Raw genomic sequence first — 19,489 nt, 5'->3', positions numbered from 1 at the left:
ATATGTCATTTCTATAGTACTTTTTGCTGTATAAAGTGCTCCACAATCCTCACTGTAAAAACTTGTAAGGTAGATTGGTTTGAGAATGTTTTCCCCAAGGTCACCCAGGATGAATTTCCCACATAGAGTTACTGAAAATAAGTGGCACTCTGGTGCAGAATTGCTTCCTTGGTTGAATGCCGTGGGTTGCTGGAGCACTCTGAGTTTCAGCACAGAAACTCAGGGCTCCAGAGAACAGAAGTCCCTTACTTTAAAAGAGTGCCCACCTGGTAATCCTGCTTCTCAGTTTCATAGGGAACAGGGTACTAAGCAAGTCTCAGTGTGGTCTGATGTTACTGCATCAGGAGATGTTTACTTCAAAGATTTCCATCTGTGTGCAGCATCTTGGTGGGGTGGGGTGTTTGAGATTGGTCTGCAGTGTCTTAGTGGCAGATTCATCCATCAAGAAGATTAGATTTGGAAGTCCCTCAGCAGTAAAGTGGTTGTGCAGTTCCCTGTATGTGAGACATCAGTAGGAGGACATGTGTCCCTGCAGGCTTAGAAGAGATTGTTTCCAAAGCTAGGATTGCACATTTAATTCCTTCCCCATTCCTCTCATTTTACCTTTGCAAATGCAGAATAATTAGTAACCATGACGACAGAGACGGGCCCAGATTCGGAGGTGAAGAATGCCCAGGAGGAAAGTCCGCAGCAGCAGCTGGAGGCAGCAGCAGGCGGGCCCAACACAGTGACCAGCAGCTCCATACCCACAGCAAACAACCAAGAAGCTGAGTCTAATGAGAAGCCAGGAGCCCACAGTGACAATAGACTTGCAGAGCGGGTGAGTGGAGATTGACTGCTGAAAGTACCATCGCTAGGGCCTAGCCCTGACAGGTGTCTTCAGTGCCAGGGTGCAGCCCTTGGCCATGTGAAGGGATAAGAAGAAGAGAGCGCTTTTGAGCAAGAGCAGAGTGAAGGTTTGTTCCAACTGTGTGAGCTTACTGGACTGACCATGGCCAAACCAGTTGTATGCACCCTGACCACCAGATGCTAAATTAAGTCTCCCTTGGCTTTTTGTACAGTTATCAACAAATGTCAGCTTGCTGAGAAATGGAGACTGACTGAACAAAGCTGATCTGGGCTCAGCATTGCATATGGCATGTAGTGGGTATGTGATCAACTCAGCTTGTGGCAGCACAGATGGAAGTCAGCACAACGTGACTTAAAACTGCCATGTGCTCAAACTGATGAATGAGCCCTGACCACTGAATGCCTATGGTCATTGTCCCAGAGTTCTGCCATGCCTGGGAAGGATTCCTAGTATGATGAGCATGGATGTGAGGTGGACTTAAATCCTGATCTCTCTTACTTTAGAAAGACTGACTATAATTATAGTTCTAGATGAAAAATGTGGGGAGTGCATTATGTATTATTAATAATAATTAATAATAATACTTCCAACCTGGAGCATGTCAGGGACTTGGAGAGCAATCCTGTGTGTGTTGACTCAGAAGTAAGTCCCATTGTGTTCACTTCCAGTAAAGTGTGCATAAGATTGCAACCCTAGTCTATTAGGGAGGAAAGATCTATCAATGGCTGTTAGTCAAGATGGCAGTGTGGTTTAGGATCAAAGGTTGTATGCCTCTGAATATCACCCAGCTGCTGGGAAGCAACAGTGGGAGAGGCCTGTTTGCAACATATCCTCCATATGGGTTTCCCAGGGTCGTCTGTTTGGCCAGTGTGGGAAACAGGTTGAGGGGCTGGAAGGACCTTCAGTCTAATCCAGCAGGGCTGGCATGTTGGCCTTCATCTTCCTGGTGAATCTTTTGACTGGCACAGTTGCCTTCATGCTGGCTCCTTCATGCTGGCTCCCATTTGGTTAGGATTCATGTAAAGGCTTCCACCCACATTACTTTTCTCATAGTATATTTTGCATACTGTTCAAACAGCCACTTCCTGGAAGGTTTGATCATCATTTGCATAATGTAATATGCATTCTTTTAGGTGATTTGCATGTGAAGCAATAGATGTGTGTGGATGCTAGTGGGAATCCCCAGCGCACTACAACTCTAAATGTACAGAGCATGTTCGTTGAGAATAAGTGGTACTGAGAATTCAATTACCTGTACTTAATGTGAGCCACACATAATCAGGACTTATCCCTGAAATATAAGTTTGTGCAGAGTGAGGCCTCTCTGAGTTCATTGCAGGTGCAGCTTTGACCTACCAGTGGCAACCAATAGAGCAACACAACAGCAGCAGCAACCAGACCAGCTGGTGTATTTGTAAAGGGGGAGATTTCAGTCTAAACAAGAGAATGCCTTCTCACAGCTAGCCTTTCCCCATCTCAACTTTCCTTGTGGCACAACTGCTTTCTTACCTTCTGGTCCTAGCCATTCTTGACTGGGGATGAACAAATGGTAACAGTGACTGAATTATCTTACTGGCTAGGATTGTAGTACTCGGCAAGAGTACTGTGACCATTTTTTCCCACATGGCACTGTGATGTCCAGGTGAAAATTAGCTCACACTTTTTACTGGCAATGAATCCATCTTCCAGTAGACTTCTACAGCCTGTGAGAAACTGAGCAAACTGCATGTAGGTAGGCATTCTTGCCACCTATTTTATATATCTTCAGCCCCTTTAACCCTGATCCTTTTCTCTCAGCCATTATTGTATGGAGATTGCAAAAAAACCACAACCACCACTTAATGCGCACCAGCATTTCCTTTTGGACTTCTACCCCTTTTTAAAAAAAATATTCCATTGCATGCTTGGCTCCCTAGCGCTGTGCTAGTGTCCTGTTTAGCAGCTCTCCAGAAATTCTAGTTCATTAGTCAGCTGAAGCATCCAGGTTTTGGTTTGCTGCAGAAAATACCTTTGCAGGAAGTGCATCTGTCCCACCTGGAGATTAGAAGCTAGATAGCCTGTCTGAACTGATCTGAATAATGGCAAGAGATTAAAGGGTCAGTGGTACAACTAAGGTTGTACTTATGTACCTACTTCATTGAGTCTTCAAACTAGAAATGATGATTAATATGCATTTGAATCCCACACTTGGAATTCTCCATGTCTTGCCACGGAGCTCCTACTCCAAACTGATTCCACAGTGCAGGGATGAAAAGGTACTAAACTTTTCCCTTGCATTGCTTACCCATTTCAGTTTGCCCCCTCCCCAATCTGTTATACTTCTGGCCCATCTTGAAATGTCTTTCAAGAAACAATAGAGAAGAGGGCTGTGGCCTCATTCTCTAGTTAACTTGGGTTCTCTAAGGCAACACCTGGAGTATTGTGTCCAGTTCTGGTGGCCACATCTCAAAAACAATATTGTGAAACTGGAAAAGGTGGAGAAGACCAAAATGATGAATGAAAGTGACAAAAATGATGAATGGGCTGGGATCTTCCTTATGAGGAAAGGCTACAATGTTTGAGGCTCTTCAGTCTAGGACAGGGGTGCCCAAACCCCGGCCCTGGGGCTACTTGCGGCCCTCGAGGACTCTCAGTGCAGCCCCCATGGAGCCCCCAGTCTCCAAGGAGCCTCTGGCCCTCTGGAGATTTGTTGGAGCCCGCACTGGCCCGACACAACTGCTCTCAGCGTGAGGGCAACTGTTTGACCTCTTGCGTGAGCTATGGGATGAAGGGCTCCCTCCACTGCTTGCTGTTTCACATCTGTGATGCAGTAGCGGCAGCAAAGGAAAGGCCAGCCTTGCTTTGTGCAAGGCCTTTTATAGGTCTTGAGCTATTCCAAGACCTTCATTCATTCATATAAGTTCATCTTTAATATATCAATTTATGTAAACTTATGTAAATTTATTCAAATTTTAAATGTAAATTAATTAATTCCCCCCCCTTCCCGGCCTCCGACACAGTGTCAGAGGGATGATGTGGCCCTCCTGCCAAAAACTTTGGGCACCCCTGGTCTAGGAAAAAAGGCACCTGGAGGCATGATTGAGGAATAGAAAATTATGCATGAGGTGGATAGCATAAATAGGGAGATGTTTTTTTCCCTCTTGCAAAACACCAGAACCAGGGGTCATCCACTAAAATTGACTGGTAGGAAAGTCAGAACAGACAAAAGGAAATATTTTTTTTTTTTACCCAGTGTTTAATTAATATGTGGAACAGGATGTTGTGATGGCACCTGGCCTAGATGCCTTTAAAAAGGGATTGGACAGATTTATGGAGGAAAAGTCAAACACAGGTTACAAGCCATGGTGGCTATATGCAACCTCTGGGTTTTAGAGGTAGTCTATCTCTAAATTCCAGGTGCAATGGAGTGGCATCAGGATACAGGTATCCTGTTGTCTTCTGTGCTTCCAGAGGTGCCTGGTGGGCCACTGAGAGATACAAGAAGCTGAACTAGATGGATTCTTGGCCTGATTCAGCAAGGCTGCTATTATGTTCTGTGAAAGAAGTACTTTCTCCTCTCCCAAATAAACGCCCAAACCAGTGTTATCAGCATCAGTGGGAACATGTGCAGTGAGAAGGTTTCCACTTCACATGGCTGAGCTGCTTATGGCACCACCGTGTTCTTGCTTGTAAAAACATATGAGACTGTATGGAAGTCTTGTAGCAATGGAGAATCAATATGGAACTTGTTCATTGAAGGTCATATTTGTGCCCTTGCCCATCTGTCAGGCAGAAATTTAATTCCCCCTCAAACTTCATTTGTGTATAGTATCCTTGTTTCTCTCCTAATATATAGCAAGTGTAATTTTTTAGCATGGCATCCAGACATTTCTGGTTCCAACTCTGAAAACCATCACCCTTCTCTTTATTTCTTTAGTCAGTGGGTGGATGGGGCACCCCATACATCTAATTACAAAGTACAGAGTACAAAATGTGGAGAAAATGTGGAGAAAAATAGACAACCAGCATGTTAATGAATTGGTTATGGTGATCAGAATAGTCATATAAGTAGAGTAGCTATGAGATGCTGGGTCCTTTCTGTAAGGGCAAAGTAGTCAGTTCAAGCCAGGCCCTTAGCGTGGGGGAAGACCAAAGGACAAGCTTAAGACAAGCAAATACGTAATGGAGGAAAAAGCTAATGGCTAAAAAACTCTGTGGGCTGAGTGGCAGAAAAACGAAGAGATCTTTGATACTTTCAGATGCTGTGTCATCTGCCAAAAGTTAGCTCCATCTGCTATGCACAGAAATTATCTAAACTGGTTCTGGGCCATCTGAGAGCACTTTCTGTTTGACAAGATACATAACAATGACTTGATTGGCTTGCAAAATTTGCGCAGTCCACTTGTTATCCAGGAGCTGGATAACAGCCACACTAGAGAGCTTGCCCTGTCTTCACAGGATGTGAAGCAGGGTGCTCTCAGGTATTGTTCAAATCAAGAATGGCCAAGTTCTTGAACTTGAGAGCTGGATTCCACTGAGCAAATTCCTTAAAGCCAGCTATGGCGTTATTGCTCCTACCCCCAGCAACTTGGTCTGAGAGAGTCTACTACCAGAGGCTCAAGAAATTGAAGAACACCCATATGACAGCAGTTCTCAAATTCTCAGGACGAGTTTGAGCTGCTCTAAGTTCTTGCAGGGGCAGGGGGAGGATTACGTCACTGTGGGGCATGCAGGGACTGGCATGTACTTACCAATCCGTGCTGCAGCCTCCTGGGGTGCAGGGAGCCCTATGCGACCTTCTGCAGGTCTCCTCAAGTCTTAGAAAGTGAAAGTGGAGTGATTGCACCCTGATCGATTGATCGATTCCAAACCGGAAGTGGAGTGCGATCGCTCCGCATTCACTTTCTGACGCTTGGGGAGCCATGCAGAGGGTCGCACAGGGCTCCCTGCACCCCCAGGAGGCTGCAGCAGGGACTGGTAAGTACATGCCAGTCCCTGCAACCCCCTTAGCAACACGATCCTGGGGATTGCATCACTGCTTTCCCCCTGCCCCGCCCCTTACGGGGGCAGAGTCCAGGGCCCTCAGGCTGGGGCATCGCGATGCCCCAGTTTGAGAAGTCCTGCTGTATGATAAGAAATGGGACAAGGAGGTTTGTATGTTGATTTCTTACCTTCCAGGTTCCTTTCCCACTGGGCACTGAATAGTTGGCACAGAGTTCTCTATGGCAGAAGGGTGTTTCCTGACTTGAAAGTGGTATGCAATTTCTTCTCTGTCTGTCTGTGCCATTAACAGACTCAGTGCCAGTGACCATGCTGTCTTAAGAACATACCCACTGGATAGGCCATAGGCCCATCTAGTCCAGCTTCCTGTATCTCGCAGCGGCCCACCAAATGCCCCAGGGAACACACCAGATAACAAGAGACCTGCATCCTGGTTCCCTCCCTTGCATCTGGTATTCTGACATAGCCCATTTCTAAAATCAGGAGGTTGCACATATACATCATGACTTGTAACCTGTAATGGATTTGTCCTCCAGAAACTTGTCCAATCCCCTTTTAAAGGTATCCAGGCCAGATGCCATCACCAAGTCCTGTGGCAAGGAGTTCCACAGACCAACCACACGCCGAGTAAAGAAATATTTTCTTTTGTCTGTCCTAACCCGCCCAACACTCAATTTGAGTGGATGTCCCCTGGTTCTGGTGTTATGTGAGAGTGTAAAGAGCATCTCTCTATCCACTCTGTCCATCCCCTGCATAATTTTGTATGTCTCAATCATGTCCCCCCTCAGGCGTCTCTTTTCTAGGCTGTAAAGGCCCAAACGCCATAGCCTTTCCTCATAAGGAAGGTGCCCCAGCCCAGTAATCATCTTAGTCGCTCTCTTTTGCACCTTTTCCATTTCCACTATATCCTTTTTGAGATGTGGCGACCAGAACTGGACACAATACTCCAGGTGTGGCCTTACCATAGATTTGTACAACTGCATTATAATATTAGCTGTTTTGTCTTGGTTAAAAGGAGCGCACAAGCGATGCATGTGCTGCTTTCAGGCTGGCAGGCAGTCCTCTTTGTGAAGTGAGAGGTTATCTCAGAGTGCTGTTCCTCATTGCAGAGCTCTGTGGGGTGACCTCTTACTTCCTGATGGGAGAGACACCTGCAAGATGAGAAGCAGAATGAGCCTTGCCTGGCCCCTGAATCAGGGTGAAAACATGAGATGCTCTGCTGTACTGTGTCTCATGATTCAGTTGCCCCTCCTGTCCAGAAGTGATAGGTCTCTGACATATAACAAACATTTCAGTTCCTTGCAATCTAGCACAGAAGAGAGTTGTGGGCCCAGGATGGAGACCAAAGGCAAACTATGCGCTGGCAAATGTAATCTTGGACTGTAAGTTAGAAAACCGTCCACACCGTCTCAAAGGATTTGTCTGGAGGCCATCATGGCTGTGCATTAGTAGGTCATTAACAGTGTCACATTAGGAGAGGACCACATAAATTTTATTATGTATGGTGCCTCTGTCCATTTATGTATAGTTCACGGTTTGTCTGTCCATTGATTTAGAGAGGTCATTTTGCCAGCAGCATTGTATGGGGGTTTGGATGAGTGAATGTTGTTTTGGGTTGTGAAATGCAATGAGCACTATCCAGAAAGAATAATGTGTTAGCAGTGCACAAGCCACTGTCTCCAAGCAAAAGGGTAGTTTTGCATGGCTAAAATAAGTTCTCTGCCAACCACTTTCCCCTGTTCCATGTCAAGCATGCCTTTATTAATGAAAAGTGTTGTAACTACAAGAGGATCCTGCTCTGATCTTATTACCAAGTGCCAGATTGATGTCCAATGGAATCAGGCCCGCCTTTAGGAGCTGCAGGGCCCAATGCAAAATGTAAGTAAGAACATAAGAACAGCCCTGCTGGATCAGGCCACAGGCTCATCTAGTCCAGCTTCCTGTATCTCGAAGCGGCCCAGCAAATGCCCCAGGGAGCACACCAGATAACAAGAGACCTGCATCCTGGTGCCCTCCCTCGCATCTGACGTAGCCCATTTCTAAAATCAGGAGGCTGCACATACACATCATGGCTTGTAACCCGCAATGGACTTTTCCTCCAGAAATTTATCCAATCCCCTTTTAAAGCCATCTAGGCCAGATGCTATCACCACATCTTGTGGCAAGGAGTTCTACAGACCAACCACACGCTGAGTAAAGAAATATTTTCTTTTGTCTGTTCTAACTTTCCCAATTTTAGTGAATGTCCCCTAGTTATTTTTGTGAGTGTCCCCATGGGGACCCCCCCCTTGCCAGGGTGAGTGGCAGTGGTGAGGTACCCAGTAGCAGTGTCACTGCTTACTGCTTTTTTGGGGGGGGCGGGGGGATTTCAAGTCAATCAGACCCAAGGAAGGAGGGCCATTCATCAGCAATGCTCTGCTCTGCACTCTCTTCCCGATGCTTCAGCATGGAAGATTCCATACCTGAGTGTCAGCTATGGAGCATGGTGCTGGCTGTGGTTGTGTGTACTCTGCTTGCTGCCAGTGTGGGGCCCCTCCACGTGCAAGGCCCAGTTTGGTCAAACTGGTCAAATTGCCTCAAGCCAGCCCAGAATGGGATATATCACCAATGCGGACCAGCTTTCTAAATAGTATGTGGGCTGCAACCTTGTTTTGATTGATGCTTTGCCTTTCCACCCAGAGGCAGGACAGCAGTCATCTTGGGAGTGTCGAGTCACTGGCATTTTACAGTGCTCTGATGCTGTCCTAACAAGAACCAATTTGCCCTTAGGAAATTATTGTGGCCAGCTGGGACTTCAGCTATTGCTCTCTGATTTTTTTTTCCTTTTCTGTGGAGATATATATTTTTAAGACAGCTGAGCAGCAGCATAAAACCATGACAAGAGATATGTGATATTAGGCAATGTATACTCAGAACGGGGTGGGAAGATGGAGTGGGAGAGAGATGGGAAGATGCTCTGCTAGGAGTAGTTAAATTATGTGGCCTGTGCATGTGATGCAAATCCAGAATATTTGCATGTATTATTTTTCATGCTTTTCCTGGTTTTTCCTGTTGTTTTTTTTTCTTTTTGCCATCTAGCAGTGCTATAGGGCACAAAAACCCTGTTTTGCTAAGCACTGGAAATGTTGTGTAGGGTTTCTGACTCCAGTTTCTAGTAATAATATTACTATTATTATAATAATTAATACTAATTTGTAATAAATTGTATTTATAAAGCATCTTCCAATTAAAGTATCATATATACAGTAGCAAAAGACAGGCTCTGCCCATAGGCTTTGAATATAAAAGATAGAGGAAAAGACAGAGGATCATAAAAAGAAGGGGAACAAAGGAAAAGAATGAGGGCATGAATGCTCAATTTACAAAGGATTAATGTTGAGGTTTTGGATGCAAGTCACCTCCAGTCTTGGGACACATCCCAAATACTCTTGTTTTAGAGGCCTCAGTGTGCTATTTCAGCACATTAAATCATGAGCCTACACATAGGCTAGGTAATTCAGGCCAGATTAGTCGGAAAATCTATATGGCCCACAGAGACCAGCACAGACTATGTGATCTGCATGTCTTGCTTCTCCTAAGAAATGTGGAGGTGCTGGCGTAGAGGAAGAATTGTCAGTTTGTTGGGGCAATGCTAGCTGCACTTATAAGAACATGTGGGAAAGGGCATGATGCCTGCTTGTTTTAAAATGATGGTGGTCCATCCTCCTGAAGAGTCCTTCCCTGATCCCATCACACTGGAGAATTACTGGCCCCTCTCTAACTTCCCATTTTGGGACACAGTGCTCAAATGAATAGTGGTGGCCCATCTCTAGGAATTTCTGAATGACACTGATTATCTGGACCTATTTTAGTCCAACTTCTGGCTGGGGCTCTGGCTGTGGGCCAATACGGAACTGGTCATAGTCACCCTAGTTGAAAATGTGTGCTAGTAACTGGACAAAAGGTGTGTGTCCCTGTTGGTTCAGCTAGACCTTTTGGAGGCATTTTATACCATCGACCATTGTATCCTTCTGGTTGGGATGGATTTGGGGACACTCTTTTACAATGTCTCCAGTCTTTCCTAGAGGGTAGATTCCAGTAAATGATACTGCAATCTGAGTTACAGGTTATCAGCCTATTCTGGAAAGGGTAGCACTCGCTTTGAAAGAGCAGGTTTGCAGATTGGAAGTATTTCTGGACCCCACATTGCATCTGGATGCTCAGGTGTTGGCTGTGTGCTGCGGTCTTCTGCCCAGTTTAGACTAGTACACCAGCTGCATAATTTTTTAGCTAATCAGATCTGACTATGATAATCATCTGACTGTGATCACTGACTATGTAGTGGTTACATCTCACTTATGTTACAGTAAAGTGCCCTCCATGAGGCTGTCCTTGAAGACTACCCAGAAACTACAGCTTGTACAGGATGCTGCTGCTCAATTACTTACTAGCACAAGACATGGAAACCACAACACACCTGTGCTTTGCCATCTTCACTGATTGGCGGTGTGTTGCCAAGTACAATTCCAGATGCTGATTTTATCCTGTAAGGACCCTAAACCTAAAGCTTAGGACAAAAGTATCTGAAGGTACACTTAATTAGCCTTTGTGTCCCTTGAGATAATCTGAGAGGGCTCTTTTGAAAATTCTGCTGCCAACAGAAATCCATCAGACATGAAAGGACCTTCTCTGTGGTGGCATCCACATTGTGAAACTCTCTCACACAGGAAGTTAGATCAGCACCATCTTTGTTTGAGTTGTTTATGATTCCTCATGAGTATTTTGTTGTTGTTGTGGGGATGCACTTGTTTGTTGATTCTGCTGCTGCTATCATAATTGTGTGTGTGTATGTTTTTCTTTTCTTTTTTAAGTCTGCTTTTATTGTAAGCTACCTTGAGTGCCTCTCTTGTGGGAGGAGAACGGGTGGAATATAAATCCTGAAACACATAAAATTTAACAAAGAAGAGCTTTTCTGGATAACAGATCAGAGATGATTCTAGTTCATTATTTGTATTCCACAGTGGCCAACTAGATGCCTCTGAGAAAATACAGAAGTGGGACATGTAGGCACACTGCCCCCCCTTTCTCGCTCTCACTGTTGCTTCCCAGCAGCTGATTCTCTGAGTCATTCTTCCTCTGAACCTGCAAGTAGCACGTGTATGTTGAGAAGCCATTGATAGACTTGCCCTCCATGAAGTTATCTAACCTTCTTTGAAAGCCATCTAAGCTAGTGGCCATCACGACCTTAATAATGCTCTGAGTGAAGAAATATGTCCTTTGTGTGTTGTAAATCTCCAGCTGATCAGACTCATTGGATGGCCCCAGATTCTAGCGTTATGAAAGAGGGAGAAAATTGTCATTCTATCCACTTCCTCCATGCAAACAACATTTTATATCCCTATATCATATCACTGTGGTTGTGCTGTGCAGCACCGAACAGTGGAAAGGTACTGGGTGGACATCCTGCAACCCAAATATTATGAGCAAACTTCCTGTTTTTTTTCCAGTGGAATCAGGGTGCTTCAATCATATAGCAAAGGACTCCAAAGTGAATGAGAATAACAGTGCATGATTTTCATTCCCCACCCCACCAGGCTGTGGACATGGATGAAAAGGACTACAGTGAAGCAGATGGGATTTCTGAGAAAACTACCCCCAGCAAGACCCAGAAATCTCCTCAGAAAGTCACCAAGAAGCTCAAGAGTGCCATCTGCAGAGTGACTCTGCTTGATGCCTCAGAGTACGAGTGTGAAGTGGAGGTAAGCAAGGGACAATACTCCACTTTTTTTGGCCTGACCTTTTTAATCCACTGATAAGCTTCTGTATGTTTTGCACTACAGTACTGTAGGCACTGAGCACCTTCCTCTGGGGAGAATGCCCACTGAGACCCACCTTTTGAAAACAACGTCTGTGATTGATATGTTAATTAATGCTTTCTGACCTGCTGCAGACACATGTGCGTGCATGCACTTTACTCCCTGTAGAAAAGCACGTGGAAAGCAGAAGTGACTCATGCATTTCCAAGCATGGGCTGCCTGCTATTGATACATTATGGTGAAATTGAAATGTAGGCGTATATGTGAGAGAGAGAAAGTGAGAGTGAGCTTGTGTAACTGTTACCCTGACTGGGATCCCGCAAGCGGGCGGGTATTATTAATAGCATGTAAGCAAGAGGCCATCATTAAACCTTGCTATAGAGCCTCACTTGTGCGAAACCCATCCCTTTATTTCTGTCAGTGTTTTCTCTTTCCTGCAGAATGGGAAGAGATCTTAGCAATGGCTCACATATCTGGAGGTTAGGATCGTTGTTCCCTATGGATGAATGGCACTCAGTCCACTGTTTTGTTTGAATGATGGAGCAAAGAGGGTGCATAAGTTCTTGAAAATAATTAATGAAGAGAAAGCACATATGCAAAGCACTACAGTTCATGGTTGCAAAAAGGTCTGCAGTGGAAAGTCTGTTTTCCCCTTCCTGCTCTTTATATGAGTGACTAGTCTACAGTCCTGGGAAACTTTTAGAGGGTGGGGAGATGCATCCTTGTCACTGCTGCAGACCCTCATGTCCACAGTGTTTACAGTGGAAACCAAGTCTGTTTCCCCTATCAAGTGTTTAATAAATTCTCCTCCTTTCCCTTACAAGGAAATGCTGCACTTCCCTGCAGGAAGATCAGCTCTTTCAATCAGCACAGCATCCCTCCATTTGTTCTTCACTTAGAGATGTTGCTTCTACCCTTAAATTTGACTATTACGGCTCCAGCTTAGAAAAATGCCAGCTCTTATTCCAGCACAGCACCAAAAATGATCTCTTTTAGTATACTATTTTGAGACTTGGCTTAAAACATGTAAACCCCTTGTTAGTGAGCTAGTACAGTGTAGTGTTTAGAGCAGTGATTTTCAGTCTTTTCCGTCTCAAGGCACATTGACAAGGTTCTAAAATTGTTGGTGGGGGGCTCACATCCCCCAATGACCCTACTAATAAACTCCTGCAGCACACCTGCAGACCCATTCACAGCACACCAGCGTGCCACAGTACAGTGGTTGAACATGGCTGGTTTAGAGTGTTGAAGTAGAACTGAGAAGACCCAGGATCCAAATTTCCACTGAGCTATTTAAAAAAGAAACAAAAGAGAAAACTCAGTTTGTAGTTTTGGGTCATCTTTCAGCCTAACCTGTCTCACAACACTGTTTTTTTTTGGGGGGGGGGGGAAGGGAGTTAGGAGAGCAATCTGGCCTAATCTTCAGTGAGCACTGTAACCGGGGCTAATGACCAGATTTTTATTTTTTATTTTTTTTGGGGGGGGGGGGGGGAGGACAAAATTGGGTGATGTAAACAGATAACGTATGCAAAGTGAAAGTGCATCTTAAAAGGCACTGCCCACATGTTCCTAGCTTTCGGTTGGAATGGCTTCTTCAAATTCTACCAGCCCATCTGCAGATGTGGCAACCCAGAGCCCAGTCATATGCATATCTATTTACTCAGAAGCAAATTCCATTAAAGTCAATGGGGCTTACCTAAATGTGGGTAGGATTGCAGCTGCAGTCTGTAAAAATGGCACTCCCTGAACTCCTATGAGAGGAGAAAGAAAGAGGCAGGTGTTTGTGGAGGTGCAGCAGCATCCTTGTACTACTGGAGAAATTGGGATGCAACTCATGTTGGAAGCTGTCCGTATTATATTCCCTGTTCAGACAAGATTTGTTATGAAATTTGGAAGCCCTTGAATCATTATGTCTCAAACTGATGGAAGTAGGGAGGGAACTGACTTTGGTCGTGATAGTGTAAACCAGTGGTTCCCAAGCATTTTTGATTGGTGGCTCTCTTGACATACTGGGCCATTGGCCGCTGCTCCCTGTCAGGGTTACAATCCTATACCTTGTATGGGGCAAGGATTCTATGGTTCCCCTGTCTGGTTTCTGTGGCTCCCCAAGAAGCCATGACTCACAGTTTGGGAATCACTGGTATAAACCATGACATTAGTAAGAGACTTACAGTTCAAGACTAAGCATTTTCCAAAGTCTTATTCTCCACTGGTATTACAATAAAAGGAAAGAGTGGGGACACAAGTACTCTTGTAAAATTCAAATTCCCAAGCTGGAGAAAGAAGTTAGGCCTGGAAATGTCAAAAGTAGGGGCAAATTTGGTTTTTCCACCATGTAAATCACTAGAGAATACTTGTCTCTCCTTAGAGGTCAGCGTCTCAGACTTTGCTAAGGAACTGATGCTATCAAGTCCATTTTGCTCCCTCATGAATTATGTGTACACACCCACCCACCCAGTTCCAATTTAATTAATAATTTGATATATTTATTTGCAGTATTTTCATCTTACCTTTCTCCCACACCGAATGGGAGTCAAGGTGGCTAACTATGTAAAAACATAAAACCAATACAATTCAATATATATTAAAAACATAAATCTTGAAAGCAATTAAAACAAACACCCAGGAGCTCAGCTATTAAAATAGATATATTAAAAGCACCAGCCCCCAGTATTAGTTAAAAGCCTTCCTGAATAAGAGGGTTTTGAGGCCCCACCAAAAGGTCTCCAGAGAAGGAGCTGTTCTTAATTCCATTTGAAGGGAATTCTATAAATGAGGCACCACCACTGAAAAGCCCCTATGTACTGAAAGGTACACGTTGGATAATAAAAGGCTGGTCAATCTAAGCCTAATGAGGTAGACTGAGTTTTGTGCAACAGCTCTTGAGAACTGACTGAGTTGCTGGTAGACATGAGTTTAGGTCCTGTTCACAATTCCAGACCTAATTCAAGGTTCTAGTTTCAACTTTGAATCCCTCAACAGCCTTGGCCATGCATATGTTAGTGAGCCTCTCTCCAGGTAGCAACTCACATATCCAATCAGATCTCCAATAGGAGCTCTACTTTATGTGCCTTGAACTTGGCAGGGGTATGTAGCAGGGCCATTTCAGTATTCACCACTCTCTTTTGTAGAGCTCCTTCCCCAAAGAGGCTCACCAAAGTTCAGTGAATAGTTTTTAGAAGAGGGTGTTAAATAAACAGGCTATTAGTGTTCAATTTCATAAACTTAGTTTTTCTGTTTTAAGTGGCATGTTCTATTGATTAATTTCATTGCTGATTTATGATTGCTTTCAATCACTGTTGCTTTGAACCACTTGAAAAGTGTCGATCAGAATGACTAATTAAATAGAAAGAAATAAAGGGCTGAGAAGGTGAAAGGGATGAGAGCCAATTGATTGCTTTGATCTCATCACTCCTGTAGTCGAGGTCTTTAGGAAACATCTCTAATTGTGAGATTCTGAAACTGCCTGCTACTTACTGCATAAGTTCTCTTAGGCAAAAAAGGGGGGAGTTAGAATGGAATGGAATACATAATTGAAGATCATTTCAAAGCAGGAGAGGGGAGTTTTTTAGGGACCTGAAAAGACTTATGGAATTAGTTATCCTTCCCTGAAGACTATGGCTGATATTTACCCATTGACAAACTCACAGAAAGATCTGTGTCACTCTCCTACTCCTTCTTACCATTTAGACACAGAGCACTGAAATGAGAGTTCTTGCCAAGCGGATTTACTATCCACGCTAGATGGGAATGATTTTGTGAGAGCAGAGGAGGGGAGGACAGAGGGGAATGGGAGTTTCAGAAAATGATCCAGGTAAAGTAAGGAGAGGTTCAGGGGTGGGTTACACAAAAAACTCTTGTTAAATACATTAGTCTTGAGCAGAAGAACTAAACCTAGCAAGCGGTGTTAGTGGGGTACTAGCATAGGCTCATGTAACAGGAGATAGGAAGGAAAAGAGATGAACAAATGTGTTGGGAGAGGGGGAAGTAGCAATCAGTGAAAGCCCCCCCTCCTATGGTAAAGATATGTCCCACCACCCCAGCTGGTTGCTGTCAACAGAAGTGGAGGCTTGGTTAAGGATTCAAAACAAATACTTTACTTACAATTCCTAGTTGGTTACATGTATCCTCTGATTAGGATCAGACACCCTGGTACATTAGGAACAGGAAACCCTAGAGCTGTTTCTTTTGTAGGGCAACCTGGTGAGGGTGAGCATGTGGGCACGAACCACTGGCAGAGCACATCCTTCTCCTTTGGTGTCTGGAGAGAAAGAACATGAGAAGGAGGGGAGGGAAAGAAATGGTTGAGGATCACATCTCCTGCAAGAACCACAGAGAGGACAAGTAGATGGTCTCAGGTGATTGGACAGTACACTGCATCCAAATTCCAACAATAGGACCAGGGAAAGCAGGAAAATGAGATTAAGGAAGCCATCTGGTTATAGGTTGAGTGGCAGAGAGCTGTAAAATTCTAGAAACATGAGTTTGATCCCAAATGTGATGCAAGGCAAATATAAGGACCGAAAGAGAAGGGCAATGTGAACATAGCAACAGGAGAAAAAGATGGGTTTGACGGGGGGGGGGGGGAGGGATGGTTACAGTGGTTTAGGGGAAGTTTTACTTCTCCTACATACCTCAAACATCTCTTATGTGCAAGGAAATAGGTACCTGTCTACATGCATTTCTGCTCTTTTGCAACCTGTTTTCTTAATCCTATCTAGCTATTTGTAATTCTCTGGGTTTAGCAGGATGTGCAGGGTCAGAAAGGTTATGTTTGGTTGCATGATCAAGGAAAGGAGTCCCAGTTTTACATTGGTATTGCACAGCATCATATTAGCTTTGGAAAAAGAAGACTATACAGTATTGCTTGGTTTTTATTCTCCCTCTGTGTCTTCTACAGAAGCATGCCCGGGGTCAGGTACTCTTCGACATGGTCTGTGAGCATCTCAACCTTCTGGAGAAGGATTATTTTGGACTCACGTTCTGTGATTCAGACAGTCAGAAGGTATGTCTGGTTGACCCTGAGGGGATCCAACCTGAGCGTTCTCCATTCAAGATGCTCTTAAGTGGGACTTCTCCTTATGTGCTGGCTCTTACCTTTTCAGAACTGGCTGGATCCCTCCAAGGAAATAAAGAAGCAGATTCGCAGTGAGTAGCCCAAAGCATGTGTGCTCAGGGTCTTGCTGTCTTTTCCAACAGGTCTTCTGTGGTAACCACCTTTTCTATATAAGTGACGGTTAGGGAAGGCAAAAAGGCATATCTTATTACTTCATAAGACACTATTTGTAAGTAACTCATTTGTAATAAACTCATTTGTTGTACTCAAACAGGTTGGTTTCCCAAAGAGAAGTAGGGAAAAGGGAGATAGAAAAGTAGAAACTGAGTGGGGGAATAAGATCCCAAAAGTCCTTAACTGGAGTTATTCAATTCTCCAGACTCCCACATTGTCCTATATTCAATGCTCTGCTATGAAGGGTAAAAGAAGTGGCATCATATAGCATTCCTTGTCTATGAAAAGTGTAGTGACTTTGTCCATCACACCCTCCCTCCCCCCCCCCATTGTAAACTGGGAATAATGACTTTTGCAGCCTACTTCCAAAAGTGATGGAGGCAAGAATCAGATGACTATAAAGCATTTTATGTGAAAGGAGTGCTATGCTTGTACATGGATAGCAATCATAATAATGCATTCCTGATTAAACAAATCCTGTATGATTATTTAAAAAAAAAGAAAAAGCTTTAGAAATACACTAGCTGTTCAGATGAATGAGCCTGTATGTACACCAGATGGACCACCCCTGTCAGGTTTCTGGAGGTTATTTTTGTTATGGTAACTGACAGAGACAGACTTAACTGCCCTTAAAATTTCCATTTCATGCAAATCTGAGGAGTGAAGCCAGCTAAGTCTGTTCCATCCCCGGCTCCTGTTAGCACTTAGAGATCATTTCTGCTCTTCAGAAGAGCTGCAGACAGAAAACCCCTTAGGAAATAGCATGCTTATTCTCAGCATGCTTCTGTAGGTCCAACAAAGTTGGAGTGTGAGTGGCTGGTACCTATCCTGAAATCCCTTTTGTACATCAAACAGATGGAAAACACCAAACTTCATATGACCAAACTTCTGACCCAAAGGCAGGACCTTTTTCTTTCCAGTTCCACAAATCAGCCTCCACAATCCAAAGCATGCCACAAGGAGAGAGCTGATGCCATGTTATGCACAATTATGCATAAAGGTGTCCACAGGAAATAGTTTCAGATGACTTAGTGCTGGGAAGTCTCAGTTTATACTGACATTAGGTAAAGGAAGTGGTGTCCTCTGCTTTATTTAAGCCGGCTGCACAGTGCACTGATAGGGACTAGGCCCTGATAGTACTAGCTTCTTCATCCTTTCAGTTCTAGAAGAAAACCCTCTATAGAAATTAGCTCATAGAACAGCAGGATCTGGGTGGGTTTGCTGTGCAGTGGTTCATACAGATGCTGAAAGAGGTCTTTCCCCAACAGCAGGCCCTCTGGGAAACTTGAGCTTGTTTCCATGGCAACAGCAAGTTGTGGTCTCTGTGCAGTGAAGCCTGTTCTCCTGTGTTATAGGTCTTAGCAGGCAAGTGCGGCCTATTGTTTGCCTCAGGCATGAACATCCAGTCAAGCAGGGATGCCTGCTGACTCTGAGGGGTTTGTCTTTTCTAGACACATTGATCATTTCCTGAGAAGCTGGTGGGCAGGAGCGGGAGACAATCTAAGCCAGGAAAGCAGCAGTCAGAGATGCTGGGTGCATGTTTGGGAGACACAACAAATGTGTATCTTAGCTGGACATGTCAATTTGTTTATACTGTTTCCTCCTTCCATTCCCTCGGTTCTCTGCCTAGGTGGCCCATGGAACTTCGCCTTCACTGTCAAGTTTTACCCACCAGACCCTGCCCAACTCACAGAGGACATCACAAGGTGAGTAAAGCAGACCCGATTGTCACATTATCCTTGCAAGAAGAGATTATGTTGTTGAACCTTGAATTATTATTTTGACTGCAAGAAAAAAGCAATATGTGCTCTGAACAAGCCTCAGAAGCAGTGGAAGATTGGTTTCATTTAGTCTCTTATTACGGGACTACAAAACTTATGACCCACCAAGCTGATGGCCACTCACCAGCCATGAATTGTGTCCTACCAGGTTTTGAGAAACACCTATTTTTGCAGTCCCAGGTAGCACCAGAAGTGTCACATCTGCCAGCTACCAAGTGACCATTGTGCATGGCTGGTGGCTGCATTTGGCTTCATAGGTCACAAGTTGTGCTGGTTTATCTTATTAAGGGGGGGACATAGGAACCATTCCTTACTAAATGGTTACACTCTTGTTTTCTTACTCACTTGTTCCTTTTGTTCATCTTAACTGCTTGACACCCTCTCTCCCGCTCTGCCCAAGGTACTACCTATGCCTTCAGCTCCGATCAGACATCATCAGTGGTCGTTTGCCATGTTCCTTTGTCACACATGCACTGCTAGGTTCCTATGCGGTACAGGCTGAACTGGGGGATTATGATGCCGAGGAACATGCAGGCAACTATGTCAGTGAGCTTCGCTTTGCCCCAAACCAGACCAGGGAACTGGAAGAGCGCATTATGGAGCTGCATAAGACGTACCGGTGAGTGAGTCTTCAACTGCTCAGTGGTTACTCATGAATTTTGTATGGAGAAGATGCAAGACAAGGGAAGTCTGTTCTGTCATAAAGTTAGAGAGCAAATATTCTCTCATAAATTTAGGGAGCAAATACTATTACACAGCCTGCACCTCTGCGTTCCTACTTCTGTTAAGAGATACACCACACCAGTCTCTCGCACCATCTATTGGGGCATATTATTTACCTTTTCGCCATTTC

The 19,489-nt window shown here is 44.4% G+C and overlaps 1 protein-coding gene across 1 annotated transcript in view; it reads left to right on the top strand.

Moving 5' to 3' along the window:
* Nucleotides 1-631: 631 nt before the first annotated feature.
* The window catches only part of EPB41L1 (erythrocyte membrane protein band 4.1 like 1), a 58,338-nt gene continuing 39,480 nt past the window's right edge, over nucleotides 632-19,489 (top strand). The window contains exons 1-6 of the mRNA XM_066624690.1: nucleotides 632-820; nucleotides 11,404-11,568; nucleotides 16,526-16,630; nucleotides 16,731-16,773; nucleotides 18,486-18,561; nucleotides 19,037-19,255. Of these exons, the coding sequence (XP_066480787.1) occupies nucleotides 632-820; nucleotides 11,404-11,568; nucleotides 16,526-16,630; nucleotides 16,731-16,773; nucleotides 18,486-18,561; nucleotides 19,037-19,255 (797 nt within the window). The remainder of the gene's footprint in view (nucleotides 821-11,403; nucleotides 11,569-16,525; nucleotides 16,631-16,730; nucleotides 16,774-18,485; nucleotides 18,562-19,036; nucleotides 19,256-19,489) is intronic.

This window comes from Tiliqua scincoides, chromosome 4 (assembly GCF_035046505.1).
Source record: "Tiliqua scincoides isolate rTilSci1 chromosome 4, rTilSci1.hap2, whole genome shotgun sequence".
NCBI classification, from domain to species: domain Eukaryota; kingdom Metazoa; phylum Chordata; class Lepidosauria; order Squamata; family Scincidae; genus Tiliqua; species Tiliqua scincoides.
This window is presented reverse-complemented; position numbering and strand designations above follow the sequence as displayed.